This window comes from Ovis aries, chromosome 2 (genome assembly GCF_016772045.2).
Source record: "Ovis aries strain OAR_USU_Benz2616 breed Rambouillet chromosome 2, ARS-UI_Ramb_v3.0, whole genome shotgun sequence".
Lineage (NCBI taxonomy): Eukaryota > Metazoa > Chordata > Mammalia > Artiodactyla > Bovidae > Ovis > Ovis aries.
Window position 1 is genome coordinate 166,121,032 of NC_056055.1, and position 25,761 is coordinate 166,146,792.

A 25,761-nucleotide genomic window follows, 5' to 3' on the forward strand; every position below is an offset into this window, starting at 1 on the left:
TCATTTGAGTCTAGAAATAAGACAAAATATATAAAATGAACAGAATTTTAGCATTTTTCTTCCCATTGGAGAAATTTTTTATGAGTCACTCTACCCATTTCTACTTTAACATTTTTTAAATCAGAAGGAAGTTTTGGAGTAGATTTTTCTCTTCAAATTAAGATTTTTTGCCAGATGATTGAAGACCTTGTCATTTCTAGATGTGACAAAATGTCCACAGTGGAATATGAAAACCTGTTATTAAGAATTGAGATTCATTTGGATGAAAGGCATCTAATAATCCAGGCCATGTTTAATCCTCCATTAAAAAAAAAAAAAAAACATGATCCTTCATGTCACTTCATAGACCTATCCTATTGTAATTTTAAAAATGTAACTGTCTTTATTCAGCCATGACGAAGCTATCATTCACTCACTCCACCAACTTCTAAAGTCAAAGGATTTCACTGTTGTGGTTGAGATTTCAGACTAATTATAAGAGGACAGCATACAATTAAATATGAGATAATGTAAACGAACACATTCATGAAATTGTCAGTTGTTTATGAATGTTCTTACATGATTCGGAGGGAGATAGGATTTCACAGGGATGAATGACTACCAGTAGCAGTAAAGCCAAAGTCAGTAAAGGAGACGGCGGGCAAGGAGTGGCAGAGAGGAGCAGAGATGTGTTCCCAACTCGGGATTATAGTCACAGGAGCTGTGGGTGGGAAACAGCAAACAAGAGAAGAGGATGGGAATGAGTATGAGTATCAACATTCATTTGAGGGACTCAGTTGATTGAAATATTTGAATGTTGGATAGAGGGGCTTAATTTCAATGTAATGGTTTTTAGGACACACTTCAGAAAAGAGATATAAAGGGAAAGTCATATAGAAGAAGATAATGTAAGAATAATTCTGGAGGCTGAGTTGGCAGAGGGAAATTCTGAAAGTCACTGGTATTGTCAAGTATGAGGTGATAACGTTGTACTATAAAAATGGATCATCAAGCAAATCTTAAATTATCTGTATGGGAAGAATGGCAAGATTGGTTATGGGTTGCTTATCAGGACTACTGGGAAGCAGCTCCTTTGTGTTCAGAAATGAATCATGCTTGAGTCCTAGAACATTGGGCGGAGGAAGATGTGTCAGTACAGGAGAGGAGCTCAGTCGTTAATGCTGTATTTGACAAGGCAGCAGTTTAGTTTTTAAGTATTAGAGATGAGTTGTCTTTGGAAGAGCCAAGTGAAAACTCTTGTGTAGTCACCTCATTATATAAGTAATTAAAAAGGTAATTTGTAGTTGGTGGCAATAAAAATATTAGATTCATGAGAGGTGAACTAGATTTAGAGTCAACTCAGAATAATAACTTTTTAAACTATATGCCAGGCCTAATTCTGCACAGGAGGAATACAGGATAAACAGAGGGTGAGCTCTGCCCTCAGGGAACTTACAACATAGTAGAGTGAGTAGGAGAAACTTTGAAAGTACTATGGTTCCATAAGGTAGGCAAACATTGTAGGAAAGGGGAAAGAGATCATCGTTAGAGATTTGAGATGGCTACATTTGCAGGGTAGTAGGAAAAACAAGAACAAATAGGATTCCACAAAAGAGAAATTTGAATGTTATAAAAAGAACTAGATGTATGGTTTGAAATATCATTGAATTAGAACTAACGTAAATGTCCATTGGTAGGAGAATTTAAACTGTGAAATATTAGATAAACATTATTAAATTAGGTATCTATATGCACTGATGTATGTAGATATATGTGATGCATTTAGTGAAAATGGAAAGTACAGAATGATAGTAATCTCATGTTTATAAACTAAAACGAATAAAAATGTACTCACACAAATATATATTTGTGCATATGCATAGAAATTGGTCAGGAAGCCTACTCACCAGTTATTAATAGTGCTTACATTTGAGGAGTAGAATCAGGAGAGTCAGAAAATAGGGGCTTTCAGTGCATACATCATATATTTCAGAATTATTTTTAATGCAATGGACATGCATTTTTATCATTTAAATTCATACTGAAATAATTATAGATTCACATACAGGTGTAAGAAATTGTTCCTGTCCTACAACTCCCTGAGGTTCAGTTCTTTCTTATTTTTTCTTTTTGTCCATTTTCTCTGTTGTTCGCATTGGGTAAATTCTGTTTACCTCAAGAACACTGATTCTGTTCTCTGCAATATCCTATTATTGAGCTCATCCAGTGAGTTTCAAAATCTCTATTATATTTTTTGGTACTGTTATTTCCATTTGACCGATGCTGAGATTGAATGTGAAAACTTAACTGTAAGCTTCCTGGAAGTCAGGATAAAGCAGGAAACAAAAATTATGCATCTTCCTTTATGAGAAGTAGAAACACAACAATTCTCGATAATGTCAAAGAATTTCCTAGTCTTCTCCCGAGAGAAAGTTCTCTCTACAGGAGTAGTTCTCAGAATAACCAGTAAGCGATTGAATGTGCGCTTCCTCAGTGACTCAGTGGTAAAGAATTCACCTGTGATGCAGACGAAACATGAGTCACAGGTTCAGTCCTTGGTTCGGGAAGATCCCCTGGAGGAGGAAATGGCAACCTACGCCAGTATTCTTACCTTGGAAATCCCATGGACGGAGGAGCCTGGCAGGCTACAGTCCACAGGGTTGTAAAGAGTCAGACACACACGCACACTCTGAGAACTGAATGTGTTTTCTACGTATCTCTTGAGGGAAATGTTACAGTCCAAAAGAAAATCTAAACGATTACTCAGTCTCAAATTACAGCTCAGGTCACCACAGTTGACAAGGAAAAACGTTGTTATGGAAGGAAACAGAAGGACTTAGTAATGAGTTGGGGAAAGGGCTTAGTTCCATAGAAACTCCCAGGTCTGAGAGAAAGTAATTACATACATTGTGGTGGTTTAAAAGTGTGTGTAACAGTAGCTGCTAAGTAACATCCCAAGAGTGGGAAAGACCCAGTTTATCTTAATTAAGACACTTCATGGCAGACCAGTTATTTGAGTCATGGGTTTCTGTGAGCTTTCTGGCAAAAACTAGAAAAAGAGAGGTCATTGACAAGTTAGACAGCTGAATGAAATTACTGTCTACAGTATCCAGGAAGAGTGGGAATCGTTGTTCAACAGAAACCTGGGGGGTCTGAACTTTCAGCAGAGGGAAGTTTAAAAGGGAATCATGTTGAGAGACCTACTGGGAAAAATGATTCCTTGAATTTGGTTTTCACTGGGTGGCCTGCTGGATGGAATGAGTGGGAAGATTTCATTGAGGAGGTCATTAGGTTGTAGTCTAAATACACTATTTGGAAACCAAGTAAGGGTTGCTTCTGAGAAAGTCAGTGGTATCAAATGTAGGAGGAAATATGAAATGAGAATGAAGGAGGACACAGGTGGGTATTAGTATTGTTGGAGAGCATTTTCATCTAAGAGAATGAAAGAATGGGAATGAAGATGTGGGAAAGACCCAGGAGGTAGGAAAGGAGGATATAGCTCGGATTCTAAGATGAAAGGACCTGTGAAAGGTCACCTAAAGGAGTATATTATTGGAACAGTTGTTGTTGATAAATGGTGTCAGGTTGAAAGGATAACTCAAAAATGCCCAAGATCCACATGAAGAAATTGTGGAGGAAGGAATAGGACCACACGTTTTAGGAAGGAAACTGACCATGAGAATGCAGATTTCTCAAGAAGATACAAGCTAGAACATCTAGAGCTCTAACAGACTCAGAATGTGGAAAGGCAGACCTCTCTGCCTCTGCTCATGAAAGGAAAGATGAGAATATGAATGTGCAGATGGCTTGAAACCCTGATATGCATAAATTAGAATTCTGTTTCTCTGTGACTTAATTTCTGTACAATGGCCATTTCGATATGGTGATGGAAAGCTCAAGCCATTCAAGACTCTCTTATCTTCCATTTTCCTGGTCCTTATTCCTCTCAGGCCACTGCTGAGGGATCCCTTGCTTCCATCAGTCTGTCCGTAGCTCTGTGATTTTTCTATGACATTCAAGGAAATCCCGGCTCCAAGTTGATGCCTGTGTAGCTCAGGATTCTCTCACAAATGTCCCCAGTACTGTGTGCACACCCTCAGACATTCACTGTCTGGAGTCATGCTTCTGCCTCACCCAGGAAGTGTAGTGCATGGCTCGAGGACTCTCACACTTCTCTTCTCCAGTCTGCCCCATCAGTCCTCCATTTTTCTTGTCTAGAGGTGGAACACTGACCTGGTGCAGGAGGGTGTGTGCTCCATTCACATGGCATTTTGCTTATATACTTGTACCTTACTGAAGCCCTTACCATTTCTGCAAATGCTTTTACTCCCGTGACCAGCCAAGATGACTCTCCCTTTTTTGTGGGGGTTAGGAGACTTTTCCTCTGGGTCATACCTTCCTCAAAGTAATGAACATAAACCATCTTATTTTCTTGAGTATGTTGGGGTAGCAGGGAGATGGACTAAACTGGTTAACATTTCTAAAATATTAAAATGCCACAAATACCAAAGATGAAGAGAATGAGAGTTTATTGTGTACCTGCAAAGTACCAGGCACTTCATCCCTAACATTGTTGTAAATGTAGATATTATTTTTACCCCTGTCTAAAGATGAGAAAACTGAGGCTATGTGAGTTTATACAACATACAAATAAATAGGCATATCTCTGGTGAGTGGCAGAGCCACTTTTCTCTGAAATGTATACTTCATTCTTCCTCTGAAAGTAAAGGGCAGAATGCAGTGTGAATAACATTCAGGGAAAGCCATAGTGAATATTCTTGGCTCTAGTCACCTGTAACTAAATGATGGTGGAAAGGGCTGGTGGAGTTAGAGAAAGGAAGGCACTGGTAGATAGCAGAGGGAGGGAGAGGCTGAGAAGTTGGTGCCGCATTAGACTATCTGCTGAATTCTATGCAAAGCACCATTTTAAAAGCAGAAGCAGCACCTGTGGCAGGAAGCCAAAACTGATCATTGTTGGCAGACATATAGAGGCATAATAGAAGGATAATAGAGAGGTAAGTGGTCACAACAATAGCAGAGAGTGGCAGACAGAAGCCTTATGGTTTGGAATGAGGAACACATGACTGAATTTGAAAGCAACATGGTACTTCACAACAAAGAAGCAAAGATGGAGGATATAAGAAAAGATGAAGAAATTTGAAACCATGATGTTGGAGAAATCATATAATCCCATGTTACTTCCCCGTTTTCTTATTGCCACATCTTATCCAGTGGGTTTTAACTTCAAGTAGCAATCTCAGAATTGTTCACTGCTTGATGATCTGGAAACAATGCCACGGACTGAAGGTACCAGCTCTCTTTTCCTTCTCATTATATGTAGGAAGAAAGAAAGGAAGAAGTCAAAAACTGTACAGAAGAAAGAATATGACTTTAGAGTAAGTTGACATGATTTCAAATGCAGATGCAATTTCTTCTGTGTGATCGTGATTGAAGGAATAGTTATATTTGTATGACCACTTAGTTGAGAGGCTTTAAGGTTATGATCAGGTGCCTAGTGTAGGACGTTGAACATAGCAGGAGCTCTGTAAATGTAAATCATTTTTCCTACACCTTTATTCATTTGACAGATATTTTTAAAGCAGTTAATTGTATGCAACAGATAATGTATTAGTCAGCATAGGCCACCGTATACTGAAGTAATAAAGACCCCTTACTCTCATTTGCTTAAACACAACAGAAGTTTAATTCTCCCACTAACTAGAAGTCTGCTGTTTATTTAGGTGGCTTTATTGGGCATGTCTTCTCCATGTAGCAGTCCAGATCACTTCAGTCTTTTATCCTAACCATCTTGATATAAGACCTCTTCAAGGATCACTACAACAGAGAAAGTGCTGTCCAGAACTGCTCTTAGAAATTTCTACCTGGAAGTGACGCACATCACTTAGCTGGCAATCCATTGGTCAAATCTAGTCCTGTAGCCTCTCCTACTTCAAGGGGATGAACATGGAGTCTTCTGTATGCCCAGAAGAAGAGAACTGAATATTGATGCATACAAGGAATGTCTTCCACTAGCAAGGCGCTAGGTACTTAGCAGTAAACAAAGCCGGCATCATTTATCTTTTCCTCATGGACCTCTCAATCCAGAGTGATATGGGAAAGCTACAGCACCTGAAAAGAGCCAGGTTTCTGCCCAGGCAAGGCAAGGAACTAGATCAAAGTGATTGCATTCGATAAGTATAATGTTATGTGGGAAAACAGGAAAGGGTAACAGTTGAGTATAAGTGACAAGTATGGAGAACTTAGCAATCCTCAATAAATATTTACTGAATGAATGTTAAGAATAAGAAGAAATTTAGCTCTAAAAAAACTAAATGGGAAAGGCGACAGAGAGAGAACAGATATAGGAAGAAAAAACACATGGAAACAGTTTATGCTTTTCAAATGTTCTGAATAATATTTGGGAATAAAAGCTGTTCTTGCTATATCTGCTGCTTCCAGTAAGCCTGAAATATTCTGTGCTGGTCTCTTCTGCCATAGTTGGGCTGTGGAGAAATGCGTTCCCAGCCAGACTGTTTCGTTCTTACCTAGTCAAGAATGTGGGAATTGTTGGGAGACTTGGACTCTGACTCATCTTCTAGAATGTTTTATGATGAATCAAGTTAGCTTGATGGGCAGCTGTCAAATATGGAAGTGTCACAGGCAATGAATAAATGTGCCACTATAAATACTGAAAATGCTACAGAGTTAGGCAAAAACCTTTATGAATACAATTGTATGGCAGAATCTTAGAGAGAGGTGATTCCTTAAAGCTTGAAAATGATTTATATAAAAAAGATTTACTAAAAGAATGATACAAAACAAGTAAAAAAAAAGACATTTATAATATATCCCCTGCACATAAACATATATATTTCAGTATAGTTTACCTGGTACTCTATCACTTCCCTTTTACTTAACAGTATTTTCCATGTCAAAAAATATACTTCTGCAAAATTATTTTTCATAGCTGCATTGTATCATATCAGTTCAGTTCGTTTCAGTCGTTCAGTCGTGTCTGACTCTTTGCGACCCCATGAATTGCAGCACGCCAGGCCTCCCTGTCCATCACCAACTCCCGGAGTTCACTCAGACTCACGTCCATCCAGTCGATGATGCCATCTAGCCATCTCATCCTCTGTCGTCCCCTTTTCCTCTTGCCCCCAATCCCTCCCAGCATCAGAGTCTTTTTCAATGAGTCAGCTCTTCACGTGAGGTCGCCAAAGTACTGGAGTTTCAGCTTTAGTATCATTCCTTCCAAAGAACACCCAGGGCTGATCTCCTTTAGAATGGACTGGTTGGATCTCCTTGCAGCCCAAGGGACTCTCAAGAGTCTTCTCCAACACCACAATTCAAAAGCAGCAATTCTTTGGCACTCAGCTTTCTTCACAGTCCAACTCTCGCATCCATACATGACCTCTGGAAAAACCATAGCCTTGACTAGATGGACCTTTGTTGGCAAAGTAATGTCTCTGCTTTTCAATATGCTATCTAGGTTGGTCATAACTTTTCTTCCAAGGAGTAAGCGTCTTTTAATTTCATGGCTGCAATCACCATCTGCAGTAATTTTGGAGCCCCAAAAAACAAAGTGTGACACTGTTTCCACTGTTTCCCCATCTATTTGCCATGAAGTGATGGGACCGGATGCCATGATCTTTGTTTTCTGAATGTTGAGCTTTAAGCCAACTTTTTCACTCTCCTCTTTCACTTTCATCAAGAGGCTCTTTAGTTCTTCTTCACTTTCTGCCATAAGGGTGGTATCATCCGCATATCTGAGGTTATTGATATTTCTCCCGGCAATCTTGATTCCAGCTTGTGCTTCTTCCAGCCCAGCGTTCCTCATGATGTACTCTGCATAGAAGTTAAATAAGCAGGGTGACAATATACAGCCTTCTTATGTATGTGTCAAAATATATTTATCATCCCATTAGGTTGTTTACAAATCATTGCCATTATAAACAATGCTATTAAAAACTTACCTTGACTGAATTTCTATGCACCTCCTTATTTCAGAGAGTAAATTTTCTAATTGGAATTAGAATTGGAATTACTATAGCAAGAGTTATGTATAATTCAAGGCTTATTATGTACATTACCAAATTGCCCTCTAAAATATTGTTGTACTTTATATTACTACCAACAGTGGATAAGAGCAGAAGAGTGTTTAGGAATCCATAGTCTACAAATATGGTTATAGAGAATTGACTATATTATAAAAATGTGTTTAGTCTTGTCAGCTGTTCACAAAAAGGGGCCCTTAAAATATTATTTTTAAATCCTCCATCCCCTGGTGGCTCAGACGGTAAAGCGTCTGTCTACAATGCAGGAGACATAGGTTCGAGCCCTGGGTTGGGAAGATCTCCTGGAGAAGGAAATGGCAGTCCACTCCAGTACTGTTGCCTGGAAACTCCCATGGACAGAGGAGCCTGGTACGCTATAGTCTATGGGGTCGCAAAGAGTCAGACACGACTGAGCGACTTCACTCACTCACTCACTCACTCATCCTATATTTCATGCCTTATGCTAAAATCATAAGTATGAGAATTTCACATTAGATTTCTTAGAAAAGAATTTGAGACAGATTCACATATTCTACTAAATGGGTTCATTAATATCATGGTTGCTAGGATAAGATCCATGGATAATTCATTGGATATCTGCAATGAGTTCCTCTCTTGACAGAATATATTGAGATCTACCATTGATATATCCAGGCCTTGCTATATGGCTATTAAATATCCATTCACGTCTTTAATGATCCTCTAAATAGTAGGCAACTTCTCGTTTGTCTAGAGAAAACTGAGAAAACTTTTCAGCTGAATTGACTATGTAAACTGAAAAAAAAAAATAGATGAAATAGTCAAGTGTCTACTTGTAATATGTAATGCACTAATTTAGACATAAATAATACTTTAAAACGCATATCACGCATAGAGTATTTTTACAAGTATTTCTCTTTTCTCAGTCTTATAGTTCATGAAGCAGTTTTAGTTCAGCTCCCCCCCACCATGCATTCTTGATGTCAGAAAGGTACCAGCTTTTCAGGCAGCTGGCATGCTTCTACCACCTGTCATCTGTAACTTAGTCTAAGTAGTTTTGGGGTACAAGATTGTGAGGATGTATGATGCCGTCCCTGGAAATCTTTTCTCCAGCTTAAAAACCCACTTACTACTCATGGTCTCTAGTAACCACTTACTCTGTTACTTTTTTTTAGTGATCTTTGAAATACTTGTTTTCAACAGTACTTTCAATTATTAAGTCATATCTCCCAAAATAATTACTAACTCTGTATTAAATTCCTTGACTTCTGTTTTTACCGGTCCCATCAAGTGAATGACTGCTAAAACTATTGAAAATTCTCATCAATTGGTGTCTTAGGTTTAAGGCAACTTCCTTAAACTGTACTTTGTAAAAAATAAAGTGAGAGAGTGCCGGATATTATGAGAGACTTTATAAGGATTTTAGATAAAATGCCTCTTTTTCTGAGGGATGATTATGCAGAAGAAAAATCTCACCTTACATTCATCCATATATTACAGTTTAAACAGAAAGAGAGGGGATCTATACAAATCTCTGTTGTGTTCTTATGCAAAGTGACTATTGAATATGAAAGCTTTTGTCCACCTATAAAAAATATGTTAAGAATACAGTAGGATTGTCATGCATTTATCTTGTATAGAAACACTGAAAATATAGGTTCGTGGAGCCTACTTCTTTGAAAATATTCACATTGGAATTTTTTAAGAAGTACAGCTTCTACTCAAACATCCTTCCAATCCCAAACTGCATCTACTTTTATTTTAATACAAAACAAACAAACCAACAAACAAACAAGCAGAAGAAAATATTTAGAATAGATATTCTCTTATGGAACCGTAGTGAAAATTTTTGTAACTCAGAATGAAAAATTTAGAGAATCGAGTGGCTAAATTTCCCTGTAGTGTTTCTCCCTCTTTAAAATATGTTATATTGTTTCCATTCTTTTCATCTAAGTATTTCCAGAGTAAAATAACCTATGTTACAGATTAGGTGGCAGCTATTTAATTGATGTGGTTGAAGATAGCATATGGGGTATTCTTTAAATATTTAAAATCTTTGTTCTTGCCCATTGCAGTAGAATATATGAGAATTACCCCCAAAACGTCCCAATAGTACATGCATGTAATACCTGTCATCTTAAAAAGCAATGAACATTTTACCACTGCTTTCTTTGTTATTTGAACCAAATCAAACTGAGAGATACAGAGCTTAAAATAAATTGTTACAGAACTCTAATTCTATAAGATCTTACAATTCCAGGAGATTAGAAATGCCATTTTAAAATGTTAATCAGAAGATGCATTTGTTTTAATTCTTGATACTGAAAATATTGACTGAATTGTGAATTAACACATTTAGGGTTGCAGATGTCATTTTTCATGAGATTTCCTGAATGATGTAATTTTCATATTTCATATAGCAGTTTGATCAATTTACAGATTTATTTTACATAATTAGTTGGTAAATGAGAAATTCAATTGCTGATATATAACTATTCCTCTGTAATATAGAAAATAAGTTTAAATTCTGAATTATAAATAAAAAAGCAAATATTTTGAAGACATCTGGTCCACATCTGTCTGAAATAAGATAATTTAAAACAGTGTAATTAACTGCAAGAAATACTGAAATATTCACACCTTAGAATGTAAAAAATAACTCATTCCATTTTAGTGTGATTTTTTGAATTGGTGAATTTTTTTTTAATTTTAGTGTCCTTTAGCCTCTCATTCTGTCATTACAAAGAAGACTGACAAGCTAAACAAACAAAAATAATCCATGTTTTTCAAAGCTTCTACTAAATGAAAGAATTATCTTTATTACTATTCTTTTATGTGTTGACTAACCTCCACTCCTAAGTTAATACTCAGCAGACTTAGACTCAGGCCTACCCCCTTTTGATGTATTTATAATTCTCCATTCAATTATTTAAAATGAGAGATTAGCGAGAGAGTCTGTAATCTCGCTCCCTAAATTGTGTGTTCCTTGTGGACACAAAGAAGCTCAGTAAATGTGAGAGGGTGGTATTCAGACTCACGGAAATGAAAAGCATCTTTGGTACATTCTCATGATCAGTAGAGAATTGTCGTTTGAAGACTGATCTTTTCTTTTGTTAAAAACCTGTGTTAAGTGGAAAATTAACCATTTTAGGAGAAAGGAAAATACGCTAGACTTTCTATACATGCCTGCTCAGTCAGTTAAGTTATGTCCGACTCTGTGCGACCCTGTGGACTGTAGCCTGCCAGGCTCCTCTGTCCATGGGATTCTCCAAGGCAAGAATACTGGAATGGGTTGCCATGCCCTCCTCCAAGGGATCTTCCCAACCCAGGGATCGAACCTTTGGTGTCTCCTGCATCCCAGACAGATTCTTTACTGGTGAGCCACCCAGAAAGCTAAGACTTTCTATGTTCTAACCCCAAAATGTGAAAAATATGATAAATTTTTTCCTTAATGAAAAGCTGCAGAGCTTTAAAACTTTGATAGGACTGAATTTCGATCCATGGTAGTTAGGGGTTCCCTGGTGGTTCAGATGGTAAAGAATCTCTCTGCAATGCAAGAGACCCAGGTTCAATCCCTGGATTGGGTAGATCCCCTGGAGAAGAAGTTGGCTACCCACTCCAGTATTCTTGGCTGGATAATCCCATGGACAGAGGAGCCTGGCAAAGTTAAATTCATGAACACACACAACAATAATGCTACAGTATAAGGGTGGGGGAAGATCTCTACTGTGATGCCAGAGGCTCTCCTAACAGTAGACCAGGAGAGGAATTGAGCCTATGAGAAGTGAAAACTCTTTTCCTAATACATGCCCTAAGATATCACAAGTTATATTTTGTGTTTTTACTTCCAGGGAGCATGATAAAGATCCAGAGAGTTTTTTTAAGGTATTGATGCATCTTAAGGACTTAGGACTCAATTTCCACGTATCTGTCCTTGGAGAAACCTTCACAGATGTCCCAGGTATCTCTTGTATTTTCTAGTGTGTATTTTTATAGATGATATAAGCTCTACAACTTATGTATTAATTTCCATGTTTCCCTTTGTTAGAATAATCAAGATGAACACTGTTAACCGAAAGATTATACGATGGCATTAAAGTGTGATTCAATTAAAAAAATACTTAAGTAAGCATTCTTTGATTTAAGTTGAGAATGTGAAGTCATCTCTTTTATCAAATATAGTTTATACAATGCATCTTGATGTAAATAAAATATATTGCTTTAGGCATCTTAACAGTTAAGGAAAGTGGGAATTTTTAATTGGATATACAACCTCTCACCTCAGGGTCACTGGTTTGAATCCTACTCTGGTAATGGCTAAAATACATTACCATCTGTTAGGTGGCCTGTGTAAAGCATTTTGGCATCAAACTTGTAAAGCAGAGTAGATACATATCATAGTTGTCATTGGTCCACGCTTTTTTAATTGAACTTGAGAAAGCAAACAGAAATCTGAAGCAGATAGCAGCAAGTCTTCTCATCCCTAATGCCATAGGGAGCTTCTTCTGAACCATTTCCTTCACCCTGCATCCTCACTGAGCATATCTGTGTCAGAAGATGGGAATCTTGACCACCATTCTAAGGTCTTAAATGTTCCTGTTTTTTAAGTTTTGGATATTCAACTTTATTTGTAAACTCCAAGTATGCATGAGTGGGTTCTCAGTTGCTAAGTCTTGTCTGACTCTTTGCCACTCCATGGACTATACCCCGCCATGTTCCTCCGTACATGGAATTTCCCAGGTAAGAATACTGGAGTGAGTTGCCATTTCCTTCTCCAGGGAATCTTCCCAACTCAGGGATGGAACCTGCATCTCCTGCATTGGCAGGCAGATTCTTTACCCCTTAGCCACCTGGGAAGCCCAAACCCCAAGTATGCAGACAAGGAAAGTTCAGGAAAGTGTTAGTCACTCAGTCATGTCCAACTCTTTGCAACCCGATGAATGTAGCCTACCAGGCTCCTCCATCCGTGGGATTTTCCAGGCAAGAATACTGGGGTGGGTTGCCATTTCCTTTAAGGACCATGTAAACACGTTACCCTCACTTAGCCAGTACTTTGTGATTCTGGTGTGATGTGAAGAAGTACACCCAGCTTGTACTTCAGTAGCCTCATCTGATATGGCTCAGCCTCTGCCCCCTGCACTTGTGGACACCAGCCTCTTTTTAGTTCCTCTAAGGTTGCAAACTTCTTTAAATCTCTGGACATTTACCTGCTGCTGCTGCTGCTGCTAAGTCACTTCAGTCGTATCCGACTCCGTGCAACCCCGTAGACAGCAGCCTACCAGGCTCCCCCATCCCTGGGAGTCTCTAGGCAAGAACACTGGAGTGGGTTGTCATTTCCTTCTCCAATGCATGAAAGTGAAGAGTGAAAGTGAAGTCTCTCAGTCGTGTCCGACTCTTAGCGACCCCATGGACTGCAGCCTACCAGGCTCCTCCGTCCATGGGATTTTCCAGGCAAAAGTACTGGAGTGGGGTGCCATTGCCTTCTCTGGGACATTTGCCTATTTGTTTGTTATTCATTTGATCTCAGCTCAGGTGTATTTTCTTTCAGTGTGAAACTTTATCATGGTCTCACGGCACCCTATACTTTTTTTTTTTTTTTACCTTTATTGGCAAAGTAATGTCTCTGCTTTTTATTTTTTTTAATTTATTTTTAGTTTTTTATTTTTTAAATTTTAAAATCTTTAATTCTTACATGCATTCCCAAACATGAACCCCCCTCCCACCTCCCTCCCCATAACATCTCTCTGGGTCATCCCCATGCACCAGCCCCAAGCATGCTGCATCCTGCGTCAGACATAGACTGGCGATTCAATTCACATGATAGTATACATGTTAGAATGTCATTCTCCCAAATCATCCCACCCTCTCCCTCTCCCTCTGAGTCCAAAAGTCCGTTATACACATTTGTGTCTCTTTCCCTGTCTTGCATACAGGGTCGTCATTTCATGGCACCCTATACTTTAACTTACGATACTTTCCTTAGTTTCTAATAATATAATTGTGTGAAATTTCTTATCTCACTGCCACACATACACACAAACACTAAGTAGAACATAGGTGCTGGATAGACAAGGGTTGTGACTATCTCATTCATCACTGTTCCTCAAAGCCTAGTGCAGTGCCTGACACAAGGCTGGAACTCAGTGAATGTTTGTTGGGTAAACAGGTAAAAATAGTGTGAACTTCCCGCCTTCAAGCAGTTTATAGTTTTCTTAAAGAAGGAACAGTTTTGTGTAAGCAGAGGAAACAGGAAGGGAAACACAGGATAATATAATTATACATGAGTACTGACACATGTGGCTTAGAGTAGCATGTTAATTGAAGGGGTAGCACTTGAATAGCCGGAGGATTAGGATTAGGATTGCAAAAGGGGAAGCAACATGGGAAAAGCATGGAGAAGCAAATATTACAGATATTATACTGAAATGAGAGAACAATTTCAGGGATTAGTGCTATGAGATCCCGAAGTAGAAGAGAAGAGTCTGCATACAAAAGTTAGTAAGTAAGTAATACATAGACAGGGTAGAGCCAAAGTATGGGGGATCTGCAAAGTAGGTTAAGTAAAGGTAAAAAATAGGGAACCTTAGTCTTGAACTGGAAAGAGATATGATGAAACCTGTATTTAGGAACATTTCTGTTGCAGTGATAGGTAGGCAGAATCACAGTAAGATTGCAGAGTCATCCGAGCATGGATTCTGTGAGGTGGTTTGTTTCTGTTCAGTCGCTAAGTCATGTCCGACTGTTTGTGACCCTAGGGACTGCAGCACGCCAGACTTCCCTGTCTTCCACTATTTCCTGGAGTTTGCTCAAAATCATGTCCATTGAGTCGGTGATACCATCCAACCATCTCATCCTCTGTCATCCCCTTCTCCTGCCCTCAATCTTTCCCAGCATCAGGGTCTTTTCCAATGAGTCAGCTCTTTACAACAGGTGGCCAAAGTATTGGGGCTTCAGCTTCAGCATCAGTGTGGTGGTTGGAGGCAGAAAGATTAGTGAGAGGGCTGTAGGAGAGAGAGATTCTCAGGGAAAACACGGAAAAGAATTTGGTAGATGGATGGCTGTCGAGAAAGAAGGAAGAAAAAAAAATCAGCTTATTTGCAAAGCTGGTGATTTCAGTCTCATTTGTGCCAGTATTGAGGTGTTTGTGGATGAACTGAGGAAAGTGGCTGGAGAATACAACTAAGCAGAGGGCATCTCAGCCAGCTTCACTGTTGGGTAATTTTAAGCCACCACTACAAAGAAGACTAGGTTTTTCCTCAAAGGGCCATGTTTTTGGAATCACAGCTCTCCCTTCCCACCCGTTTAGCAATTTAGAGCAGCATCGTGGGGATTGAAAGTGGGATGGGGAGCAATTAGGGGCCTGAGAACTGAGTGCTCAGTAATTACAGGCTCAATCTTTTGCTCACTTTGGCCTGACCTCAACACATACATATTGAGCACCTTGGAAGAGGGATTTTACGGTGAACAGGATGCAGCCTGCACCTCAGGGAGCCCTGCCTTGGGGAGACACTTCCGTATAATCAACACATACCTAAAATGCTGCGGCTCACTATGGGATGCTGTGGATGGCCACAGGAAGAGTCCTGTTACCTGTGCACACACTTCTGTTGTTCCCAGTCGCAGCTGGTACTCCCTTCTGCCTTCGCCTCTGGCCCATCTGTCATGTCCAACGTGAATCAGCTCTTTCAGGCTGCAGCACTTCACCTTGCACATGAGAAGAGCGCGGGTTGTTGGCTTGATGAATGAGTCTGATGGCTTTCCAGGTTGTGCTCCTAGACGGCCACATTGCCAGTCTTTACTCCAAAGGTTTCCTAACGGGACACTTTGTGTAACTTTTGTTGTTTGTATCACCGTTCGGGCTTGACAAGCACTAATATAGCACTTGGTGTATTTTAGGCATTGTTCTAAGCCATTTATAAGTGTTAAATCTTTAACCTCTTAGCAGTCTTGTTCAGCATTACTATCTCCGTTTTCCTTAGTGGGGGAAACTACACTAAGGTACAGAGGCACACCAAGGTACAGAGACGTTAAGTGAGGCCACATAACTATGTAGTATTTTTAACCACTGTGCTATGCTACATTTCCACTTTCTTGTTTTCTGACCCAAGTGTTTCTCTAAACATTTTTTCCCCCAACTCACCATCTAGCACTTCACACAAAGGGTTACCTAGCAGGTATAGAGGAGCCTGACAGGCTATCGTCCATGGGGGTCACAAAGAGTCAGACAGGATTTAGTGACTAAACAGCAACAACAACAAAAGCAGGTATACATTTCTTTGCCTGCTTCCAGGTGCCTTATTAGCATATCTAAAATCCATACTTTAACACCAACTTCTGGTGGGCTACAGTCCATGGGGTCACAAAGAGTCGGACACGACTGAGCGACTTCACTCACTCACTCACTCACTCTCTCTCTTTCTCTGTTGAAACTATGAAGTATCAGCCAGAAGAATAACTCTGGACACTGTTAACATTTGTGAGGAAGTGGCTTCCGCGTAAATAATTGCAAAAGTCGTTATTATTACCCTGTTCCTTGCTCCTGTTGACAGAATAGAAGCAGATATTTGCTACTTGCTTGGTCCTTTGCTGAGTTATTTCATGTAATACTCATGATAATCCCAGCAGAGTATGTATTATTATCCCGTTTGATAGATGGAAAAACTGAGTCTTTGAAAGTTTAAATCACTTTGATTATACTATTTGTGGGTCAGATTTTGTCTTTCACAAGCAAAACCAAGACAAGTTTAATACATGACAGCAGGGCCATTGATTACTCTTTTTTTCCTTGAGGTATGATTTACTTATAACATTGTATACATTTAAGGTGTACAGTGTGATAATTTGATACATTTACAACATGATCATCAGTGTAGTTCTAGCTAAGGCCTCTCTCACATCACATAATTATTTCCTTTTTGTGATAAGAATATGTAAAATCTAGTCTTCAACCAATTTCAAAGTATATAATACAGTATTGTTGACTATAATGACTATGCTATATTTTTAAAAAAATTGTATTACATTATAATATACATATCATACACTCCACTTGCTTTACTTGCACATTTCAATGAATTTTGGTATATTTACAGAATTGTATAATTATCACCATGCATAGAGTTTGTTTGTTTGGTTGTTTGTTTGTTTGTTCGGCCATGGGGCATGTGGGGTCTTAGTTTCCAACCAAGGATCAAAGCTGCACCGCCTACAATGGAAACAGTCTTAACCACTGACATCCAGGGAAGTCCCCACTATGCTATTCTTTTGATCTCCAGGACTTATTCTTATTCTGCTTGAAAGTTTGTACATTAATTACTCTTTATTCAACTTCTTTCTCCTTCCTCTCCACAGAGCTTGTAGGAAAAGGTAACATCTCTCTGAGCGATGGCATTAGCGCCAGTGAGTTTACTGCCCTTTTTGATGCAGCAATCTCTTTTAAATTCCTTTTGAAAATATTAAAACCACAGTAGAGCAACTTTATAGAGTTTTCATACTGTTGATTGTTTTCAAATTATGTTGTTGCAAGGTTTTTATCATCCATTTTTCTGAAAAGTGTGGTAGCGTAATATTATTGATTCTAGTTCATTTATAGCCACATAGTTTATAGCTCTTTTGTATCGTCCTTTCATCTCACAAAAGAGGAGCACGACCTAGGACAGTGACTATTCCGAGTGCTTAGCGCTGAGCACAGTGTGTGAGACAGGCAGTAGTAGATGGTTGCAAGGTTAGGAGTAGGATGTGAGAGTCAGTCCCCTCATCCCTGCTCCTGTATGTGTCCAGTAAATGTCCTTCTGTTTTTTTTATTTCATTCTGGCTGTGCTGGGTCTTTGTTGCAGCACACAGACTTCCTCTGGTTGTGGTGCTCGGGAGTTTTTCTAGCTGTGGAGCGCAGGCTCCAGAGCATGCGGGTTCGGTAGCTGCAGCACGCCGACTTCTCGGCGTGTGGTGTTTGGGCTTAGTTGTCCCAAGGCATGTGGGATATTAGTTCCCTGACCAGGAATTGAACCCGCACCCCCTGCATTGGAAGGCAGATTCTTAAGCACGGGACCACCAGGGAAGTCCCTGCTTTGTATGTTTTATGCCAAGTATTAAACCAGATGTTTAGGTTGAAGTGGTGAATAAAGCAAAATATCTTTTGTGATGTTTGCATCGCAGAAGTAGTCCAACTCCAGTGCTTTACTCATCAGTTCCTAGAGCACTTAGGACATGCCAGGTACTGTTTGAAGCCCCTTGTGCATTGCCTTCTATTTTTCCTTTCAATTAATTTAATTTTAATTGGAGGCTCATTACTTTACAATATTGTAGTGGTTTTTGCCATACATTGACATGAATCAGCCATGGGTGTACATGTGTCCCCCATCCTGTACGCCCCGCCCCCCTCAACTCCCTGCCCATCCCTCAGGGTCATCCCAGCGCACCGACCCTGAGCCCTGTCTCATGCATTGAACCTGGACTGGTGATCTGTTTCACATATGGTGATATATTTGTTTCAGTGCTATTCTCTCAAATCATCCCAACCCTCGCCTTCTCCCACAGAGTCCAAAAGTTTGTTCTTTATCTCTGTGTCTCTTTTGCTGTCTCACATATAGGGTCATCGTTACCATCTTTCTAAATTCCATGTATATGTGTTAATATACTGTATTGGTATTTTTCTTTCTGACTTACTTCACTCTGTATAACAGGCTCCAGTTTCATCCACCTCATTAGAACTGATTCAAATGCACAACAGCCCTGTAAATTAAGCTCTGTTGTATCATTTTACAGCTGAAAAAAGTAAGAAACAGGGAGATTAAGTCACTTACCTGAAATCACACATCCATCCAGTTTTCAATCCACAATTCAAACCTTGTCAGTCCACCTTTCTGCCATTATCCTCTAAGTGGAAACCATAAAATTATCCCTATTTTATAAGTGAGAAAGCAGAAGGTGAAAATGGTGGAAAATTCCTGGCTACACGTATGAAATCATTTCCATTTTCTCTAATAATTTCTATGCAAATGGAAAGTTTAAAAACAAACAAAGAACCCCCACAAAGCCTCAGATTCATTTCCTAAATATATCACTCTTCAGACATTAGAGTGAACTCCCTCTTCTTTCTGCCATCTGTCTTCATCACAAGAAAGGTGTCAAAAACAATATGAAGTGGAAAGATATTCCAGATAATACTTGGCATATATTTACTGTTCAATAAATACTATTTGAATGAATGAAGAATAAGTCTAATGTAATAGAATAATGTTTACATACCATATCAGGTATATAAGAATCTTTGTTGAAATGATTTCCAAATATTAGAGAATTAGTGAATGAAAATAGAGAACCCTAAGACTTAAGGAAGCTCTAAATGGTTCTATATTATATTTTCTGTTTTCATATAAATGACCTTGATTTAACCTAAATCTATTTTTCAATCTGTTCTCATATTTCAGCTCTTACATCAGTCAGAATTAGCTAAATTATGCTAAACTAACAGCCTTAAAAATCTCAATGGCTTAAAACACTTAACACTTATGTTTTTATTCATTCTATGTATTTGTTGCAGGTGAGCAGTAGTCTTCTACTCATATGGTCACTCAGGGACCTAAACTTACAGAGAGAGACCCAAGCCTTCACCATCACAAGCATTACCTGTTACTATGCCGGGTGGAAGAGAAAGCTGGGAGGTTCTTTCATCAGCAAGTTACTCCTCTGGCCTAAAAGTGACACTGCATGTGTACGTGCTCAGCCACCAAGTCGTGTCCGACTCTGTGCCACCCCATGGACTGTAGCCTGCCAGGCTTCTTTGTCCATGAAATTTCCCAGGCAAGAATACTGGAGTAGGTTGCCATTTCCTTCTCCAGGGTGTCTTCCCGACCCAGGAATCAAATCCAAGACTTCTGCATTGACAGGCGGGTTCTTTACCACTGAGCCACCAGGGAAGCCCAAATGTGACAAAGGGTTCCACTCAAATCTTTGTCCAGAACTTGTTGAGGGTACTGCCCAACACTAAGGGAGCCAGGAAATGCAATCCTGCTTTGAGCCCAGAATGGGGGAAAGCAGAAATAGCTGATGCAAAGCACTGTTGACCCCATGGCTCTTTAATATGCATCATGAGCTATGGTGCATCATAGAGAAAAATCAAGCCTATCCAAGATATCTGTTTTGGTACGATATCTGGGTGAGTCTTCCCTGTTGAATGAATAACTTTTAATAAATACGAGAGTACTGCTCATAGTCTTCTTGCTAGAGACAGCCCAGCTAGTATCTGCAGGCACATCGATCGACTGTATCCCATTAAGCAGTCCATACAAAGTCGAGTTGGGCTTTGTGGGAATGGAGTTAATTATCACTTATGGTGATGGCACTTTGAAAAGCTTATAGTGTCAGTCAGGAGTGGTTTTGCCCTCCACCCCTAGGGGATATTTAGCAATGCCCAGAGACATTTTGAGAAGGAAATGCAATGGCCAGAGAGAAGGAAATAGCAACCCACTCCAGTGTTCTTGCCTGGAGAATCCCAGGGACAGGGGAGCCTGGTGGGCTTCCGTCTATGGGGTCTCACAGAGTCGGACACGACTGAAGCGACTTAGCAGCAGCAGCAGCAGAGACGTTTTTTGGTTCTTACAGCTGTTGAGGGGAGGATGCTACTGGCATCTAGTGGGTAGAGGCCAAGACACAGGACAGTCCCTTAAACTGCACAAGACAGTCCCCACAGAAAGAGTTCTTCAACCTAAAATGTCAGTAGTACCACAATTGAGAAACTGTGATTCTGTGAATTCAAGTCAGAAGGTCAGGTTTCAGACTGGGTCCTATAGTTTTTTAGATTAAACTCAGTTAATCCATCTGTACAGTACAAAAGAGGAGATGGGTGGAAAAGAGAAATTATAATAATAGTTATGATAATAAAACCACCCACCCTATCTCACCTCCTGTGAGTTATAGTGAGGATTTCAGGCATATTAACATAATTTGGGGTAGAGTACTTTCTAAACTTTTAATACTGTCTAGTTTTTATTATAAGACTCATGAACTTCTCTTCAGAGTTTATATATGGAGTGAGTCTTTAATGCATTTTGTGTCTGAAGAGGACATTAATGATGCTGAACCTTAAAAGTTCATTCTTGCCATTATTTTAATTATTTTTAATCCAAAAATTGAAAGGTCATTCTGCCACATAAAGCATCCATCAGACTCCATGTTACAAATGAACCAAAAAGCCTAGAAGCTTCACAATGTAAATATTTTAGCTTTGGCCAGTTCTCATGACAAGGTCACATTATTAGCCCTTGAGATGGGGTGTGTGTGTGTGTGTGTGTGTGTGTGTGTGTGTGTGTGTGTGTTTTAAGAAGAAGAAGAAGAGAAGCAGCAGCAAATACTTAAGATATCAAATCAATGGAATGTGTCTGTATATTTAATAATTTCTCACAAATGATAATTCTAAACCAAATACTTTGCTCTATGAACAGCCAAAGCCTTACATCAGGATTCCTCTTTCCCAGCTTTGTGGAAGGAGTTTTAGCTTTTCCCATGGGCAGTGGGGAGGTGAAAAAACTACAAGAAAAGTAACAACCTGAACTCCAGTTTTGTCAGACATGAGTTCTTCCTTCTAGTTCACCTTTAATTTGAGGTTAAGAACAGTATGTGGAAAGCTTCTGGTTAGTATCTGGCATGACAATGGTTATTACAGTGATCTTGGCATATTCCTGATCCTTTGCTCTGGAGTCAAATGTCGGATAATTATGTAACATTCTCCCCTCCCCCCATCTCCCTTTTCTTTCAGCTCCCAGCTACGATCTCATTTTCAGCAGAGCAGCTACACTAAGGGGGAAATAATAGAAACACAAATAACTTACATCACATTAATATAAAGGTATAAAATTTTGCTACAGGGGGACCCAGCAGAAGGAAAACTATTAATATATTGATCAATGTTGAATTGTAATATGATTATATATGAGATGAAGTAAATGTGCCAGTAAGATTAAATAAACTCATTCTCTCTAGACTCTATGTTTCCCCAAACCTATTCCTTTTTCTTTTTTTTTTAGACAAATTTTGTCACTGTTCCTTCCCCTGAACATAGAAGTATTAACTGAGTTCCTACTGTGGTCTAGCACCATATGGTGAATACCAAGAAGAGAAGATGTCATGGCTCTAAAATCTTAATGTCTAGGAAACAAAAACATTTTAAAAATCACATTTTATGGTACCATGTCCTTGTTTGTATTATAACATTTTCAGATAAATTTTGAATACATTATTCCATAACCCTTATAACAATCTAGTGACTAGCTAGTAAAATAAGCAGTAACACCCTCTGTTTATAACTGAGAGACATTATTTGTGTTGAAATAACATGGATCTGAGGTAGATTTTCTGCAGACAGAGCCACCTTCGTACGATTCTTAGAAATAGGCATATCATTAATTCTCCAAGAATATGATTGGGGAAGTCAGTTATTAAGAATCTGATTTGAAACTGTGTCCCAGTCCTTTGCTGAAGAAGACAACAAAATATAATGGGAAAGTAGGGAAGATTAAAATATAGACATATATGCTCCTGGGGCTTTGCAGGTGGTGCTAGTGGTAAAGACCTGGCCTGCCAGTGCAAGAGACAAGAGAGACAGAGATTTAATCCCTGGGTTGGGAAGATCCCCTGGAGGAGGGCATGGCAACCCACTCCCATATTCTTGCCTGGAGAATCCCATGGACAGAGGATCCTAGAAAGTTACAATCCACAGGATCACAAACAGTCGGATACAACTGAACCAACTTAGCACTCTTGCATGTGTATATGCTCTTGACAGGAAAGAATAGATAGAAGTGACAGTATCTCTTAAGATAATTTATAAATTTAACAAGATTCCAATTAAGATGCCCAAATATCACTTTATGTATCCTCACAGACTAGTTCTAAAATTCCTACAAAATAAAGAAATAAGCAGAAAGAATATCAAAGAAATCACTTACAAAGGAAGAATGAAGGAAAACACATCTTACCAGATTCAGAACACATATGAAGTGGTAACTTTTCAAAGAGTACTTTACAGATTCAAAAACAAGAAGGTAGAGAAAGGGACAAAAATCAAGAATTCAGAAATAAACCCAGCTTGCATATAAATTAATATCCACCACACTTATATAACAAAATTTAATATGCTTATCCCAACTTTATAATATTTTTAAGTGAAAACAGGAAATTGAGTAAAACAAATAAGTTTGTGGAATAAAACTAATAAATTATTTGTGTAAGTAATTATATATTTTAAATATATGCTACAGATAAAAGATTACACAAACATTAACAGAGTAAAAGTACAATAACTTACTGAACTCTTATTGTGTGCCAAGCATAAGGCTCGGCCTTTTACTCACACAACTAATAAACAACAGAGATAGTGATAAGCTGAAGAAATAAGTGCTAAATCAAATTTGGGGAATTAAAAACTTTAATTTTTCTATTAATGAAATAAGTATAAATACAAAGAATTTATGAGAGAGCAGTTACATTAAGCAAAACAATAAAAATAAAGGCATATCCTAACAGAGACTGGTCAACTAATGGGGAAATATCTGTATGTATGGTGAAGCCAAATGCAAGTTATGTTTCCTGAGCCATATACATTTCTATACTCTTGGGCTGACTCAGTAATTTCACATCAAAGAACATCCCATGGAAGCAATTCTCATGCCCCATCCTTGTTTCTACTGCCTCTTTCCCAGTTTTTGCCCTTATATTCTGGAGAAGAGAATGGCACCCCACTCTAGTTTCTTGACTGGGAAGCCCCATGGACAGAGGAGCCTGGCAGTCTACAGTCCACAGGGTCGCAAAGAGTGGACAAAACTTGGCCAAAGAGCACACACGCATGCAGGCCCTTATATTCTGGGACCTTAATTCTTCCAAAACCTTCAGATTGGTCTTCTGGCCTCCGGACACTTTGGTATTTGATTCATCCACTTACTGTTATTGGTCTTCTTTCTAAACCCAGCCCATCCAGGAAGAGGATCACAATAGTATAACAAGAATAAGGACATGTCTCATAGGTTTGCTATGGGATGAACTTAAATTTCCTGTTAATAAATGAGGTTCTTCGAACTCTGACCCCAACCTAATCCCTCATGAATTCCAATCTCCTGAGTACATCTGTGCACTTATCCATTTCCATGCCTTGTATTATTTACTGTTGAAATTCCTCTGCCCCTCAGCACATAGACACATGCATATCCTTTCTCTGTTTGCAAAATCCCAAATCCAGTGGTGCCTCTGCTCTTGTGTCCCCCCTTTTCCTTCCCTCCTAAGTTGCTCCCAGCACCCTTCATCATTCCATTATTTTCTGAGCACATTTCACTGTGCACAACAGTCAGTTGCCACTTGGCTGCCCTAAAGGGCGGTGGTATAACTGACCAGAAGACACTTTGCAAGTGAAGAGTATGACTTCTTAGACAGAAACAGCTGCCTGGGTTTCAGAGTCAGCAACACTCCCAGTTGGAGGGGCAAGCTCCCCTGCCCACCTCCTACCAATACCCCAGACAAAGGTGAAGTTCCTGTTCAATGTACTTGAGAGGCTTTCTTTTCCTTTCTCAGGAAAGGTTTGTGACCTGTGCAGCTGCATTTCCCTCACAAATGCTCAGGAGCTCATTGTGTGCGTGAGCTAAATCGCTTCAGTCGTGTCCAACTCTGTGCGATCCTATGGACTGTATAGCTCCCCAGGCTCCTCTGTCAATGGGATTCTCCAGGAAAGAATACTGGAGTGGGTGGCCATTCCCTTCACCAGAAGATCTTCCCAACCCAGGGATCGAACTTGCATCTCTTACATCTCCTGCATTGGCAGGTGGATTCTTACCACTAGCACCACCTGGGAAACCCCAGGAGACTCACTAGACTTACTAGACACACTAGACTTACTAGACACAAGTAACTGGTAACAGCTCACTCCCATTGTTCAGCATAGCCACTGAAAATCACTTTTTCCCCTGATCACCCCCAGACATACCATTCCATCAGGCCTAAACTTTAAAACTGCTTGAACTCTACGCCTGCAGCTTCTATAAGTGGAATATCTATCTTTTATATGGAAATCAGAAAATCCCATGCAATACTCAAGGCAAAATCATTTATCCATCCTACCAGGGGGAAGACCGTGAAAATATGTCCTAGAATACAGCTCCCAAAACATCTCTCAAGAAGTTGTTCTCAAAAGTTATAGCTATGAAAACATTACTGAGGAAAAATATTCTTTAATTTTCATAAACTGTCCTTATAATTTATGAGAAATCTACACCAGAGGAAGACACAAGGAAATAGATGAGTTAATTAAATAATGAATGGGGAAAAGGCAAGACATTGACAGAAATTAGAAACAGACGCTGATTTTGAAAGCTGCAAATGTACCTATGACTTGGATTGACAGATAGGAGATCTTGGAATATGTTTGGTACACGTTGCTTTGGAGTTTTATCTTTTTGAATTCCTATAGTCATATATGGTCATGATTTGGAGTGTGGTATGGTCAAAATAAAATTTGCCTCAATCAGGGACTTTGGTGGAGAGCCTGACTATTTTACGAATTTAAGTTTCCTGCAATGGCTATCAGAACAGGAGTGTCTGACAGAAAGCAGCACAACAGGGAGTGACTGTCTGGATCCAAAGAGTGAGTTTTTGCAGATGTATCGCTCCTTCCCTAAATTGTTACATTTGAAAAATGGAAACCATCACAGATACATGGTACAGTGGAATGAACACTGCCTTGGAGTTTAGAAGGCTCAAGATC

General features: G+C 39.2%; 1 protein-coding gene across 13 annotated transcripts in view; it reads left to right on the plus strand.

Annotated features, from left to right (window-relative positions):
- The window catches only part of GTDC1 (glycosyltransferase like domain containing 1), a 523,084-nt gene that overhangs the window by 394,915 nt on the left and 102,408 nt on the right, over window positions 1-25,761 (plus strand). For all 13 annotated transcript variants that reach the window (XM_060410062.1, XM_060410058.1, XM_060410059.1 and 10 more), the window contains one exon: window positions 11,867-11,976. In XM_060410062.1, the coding sequence (XP_060266045.1) occupies window positions 11,867-11,976 (110 nt within the window). The remainder of the gene's footprint in view (window positions 1-11,866; window positions 11,977-25,761) is intronic.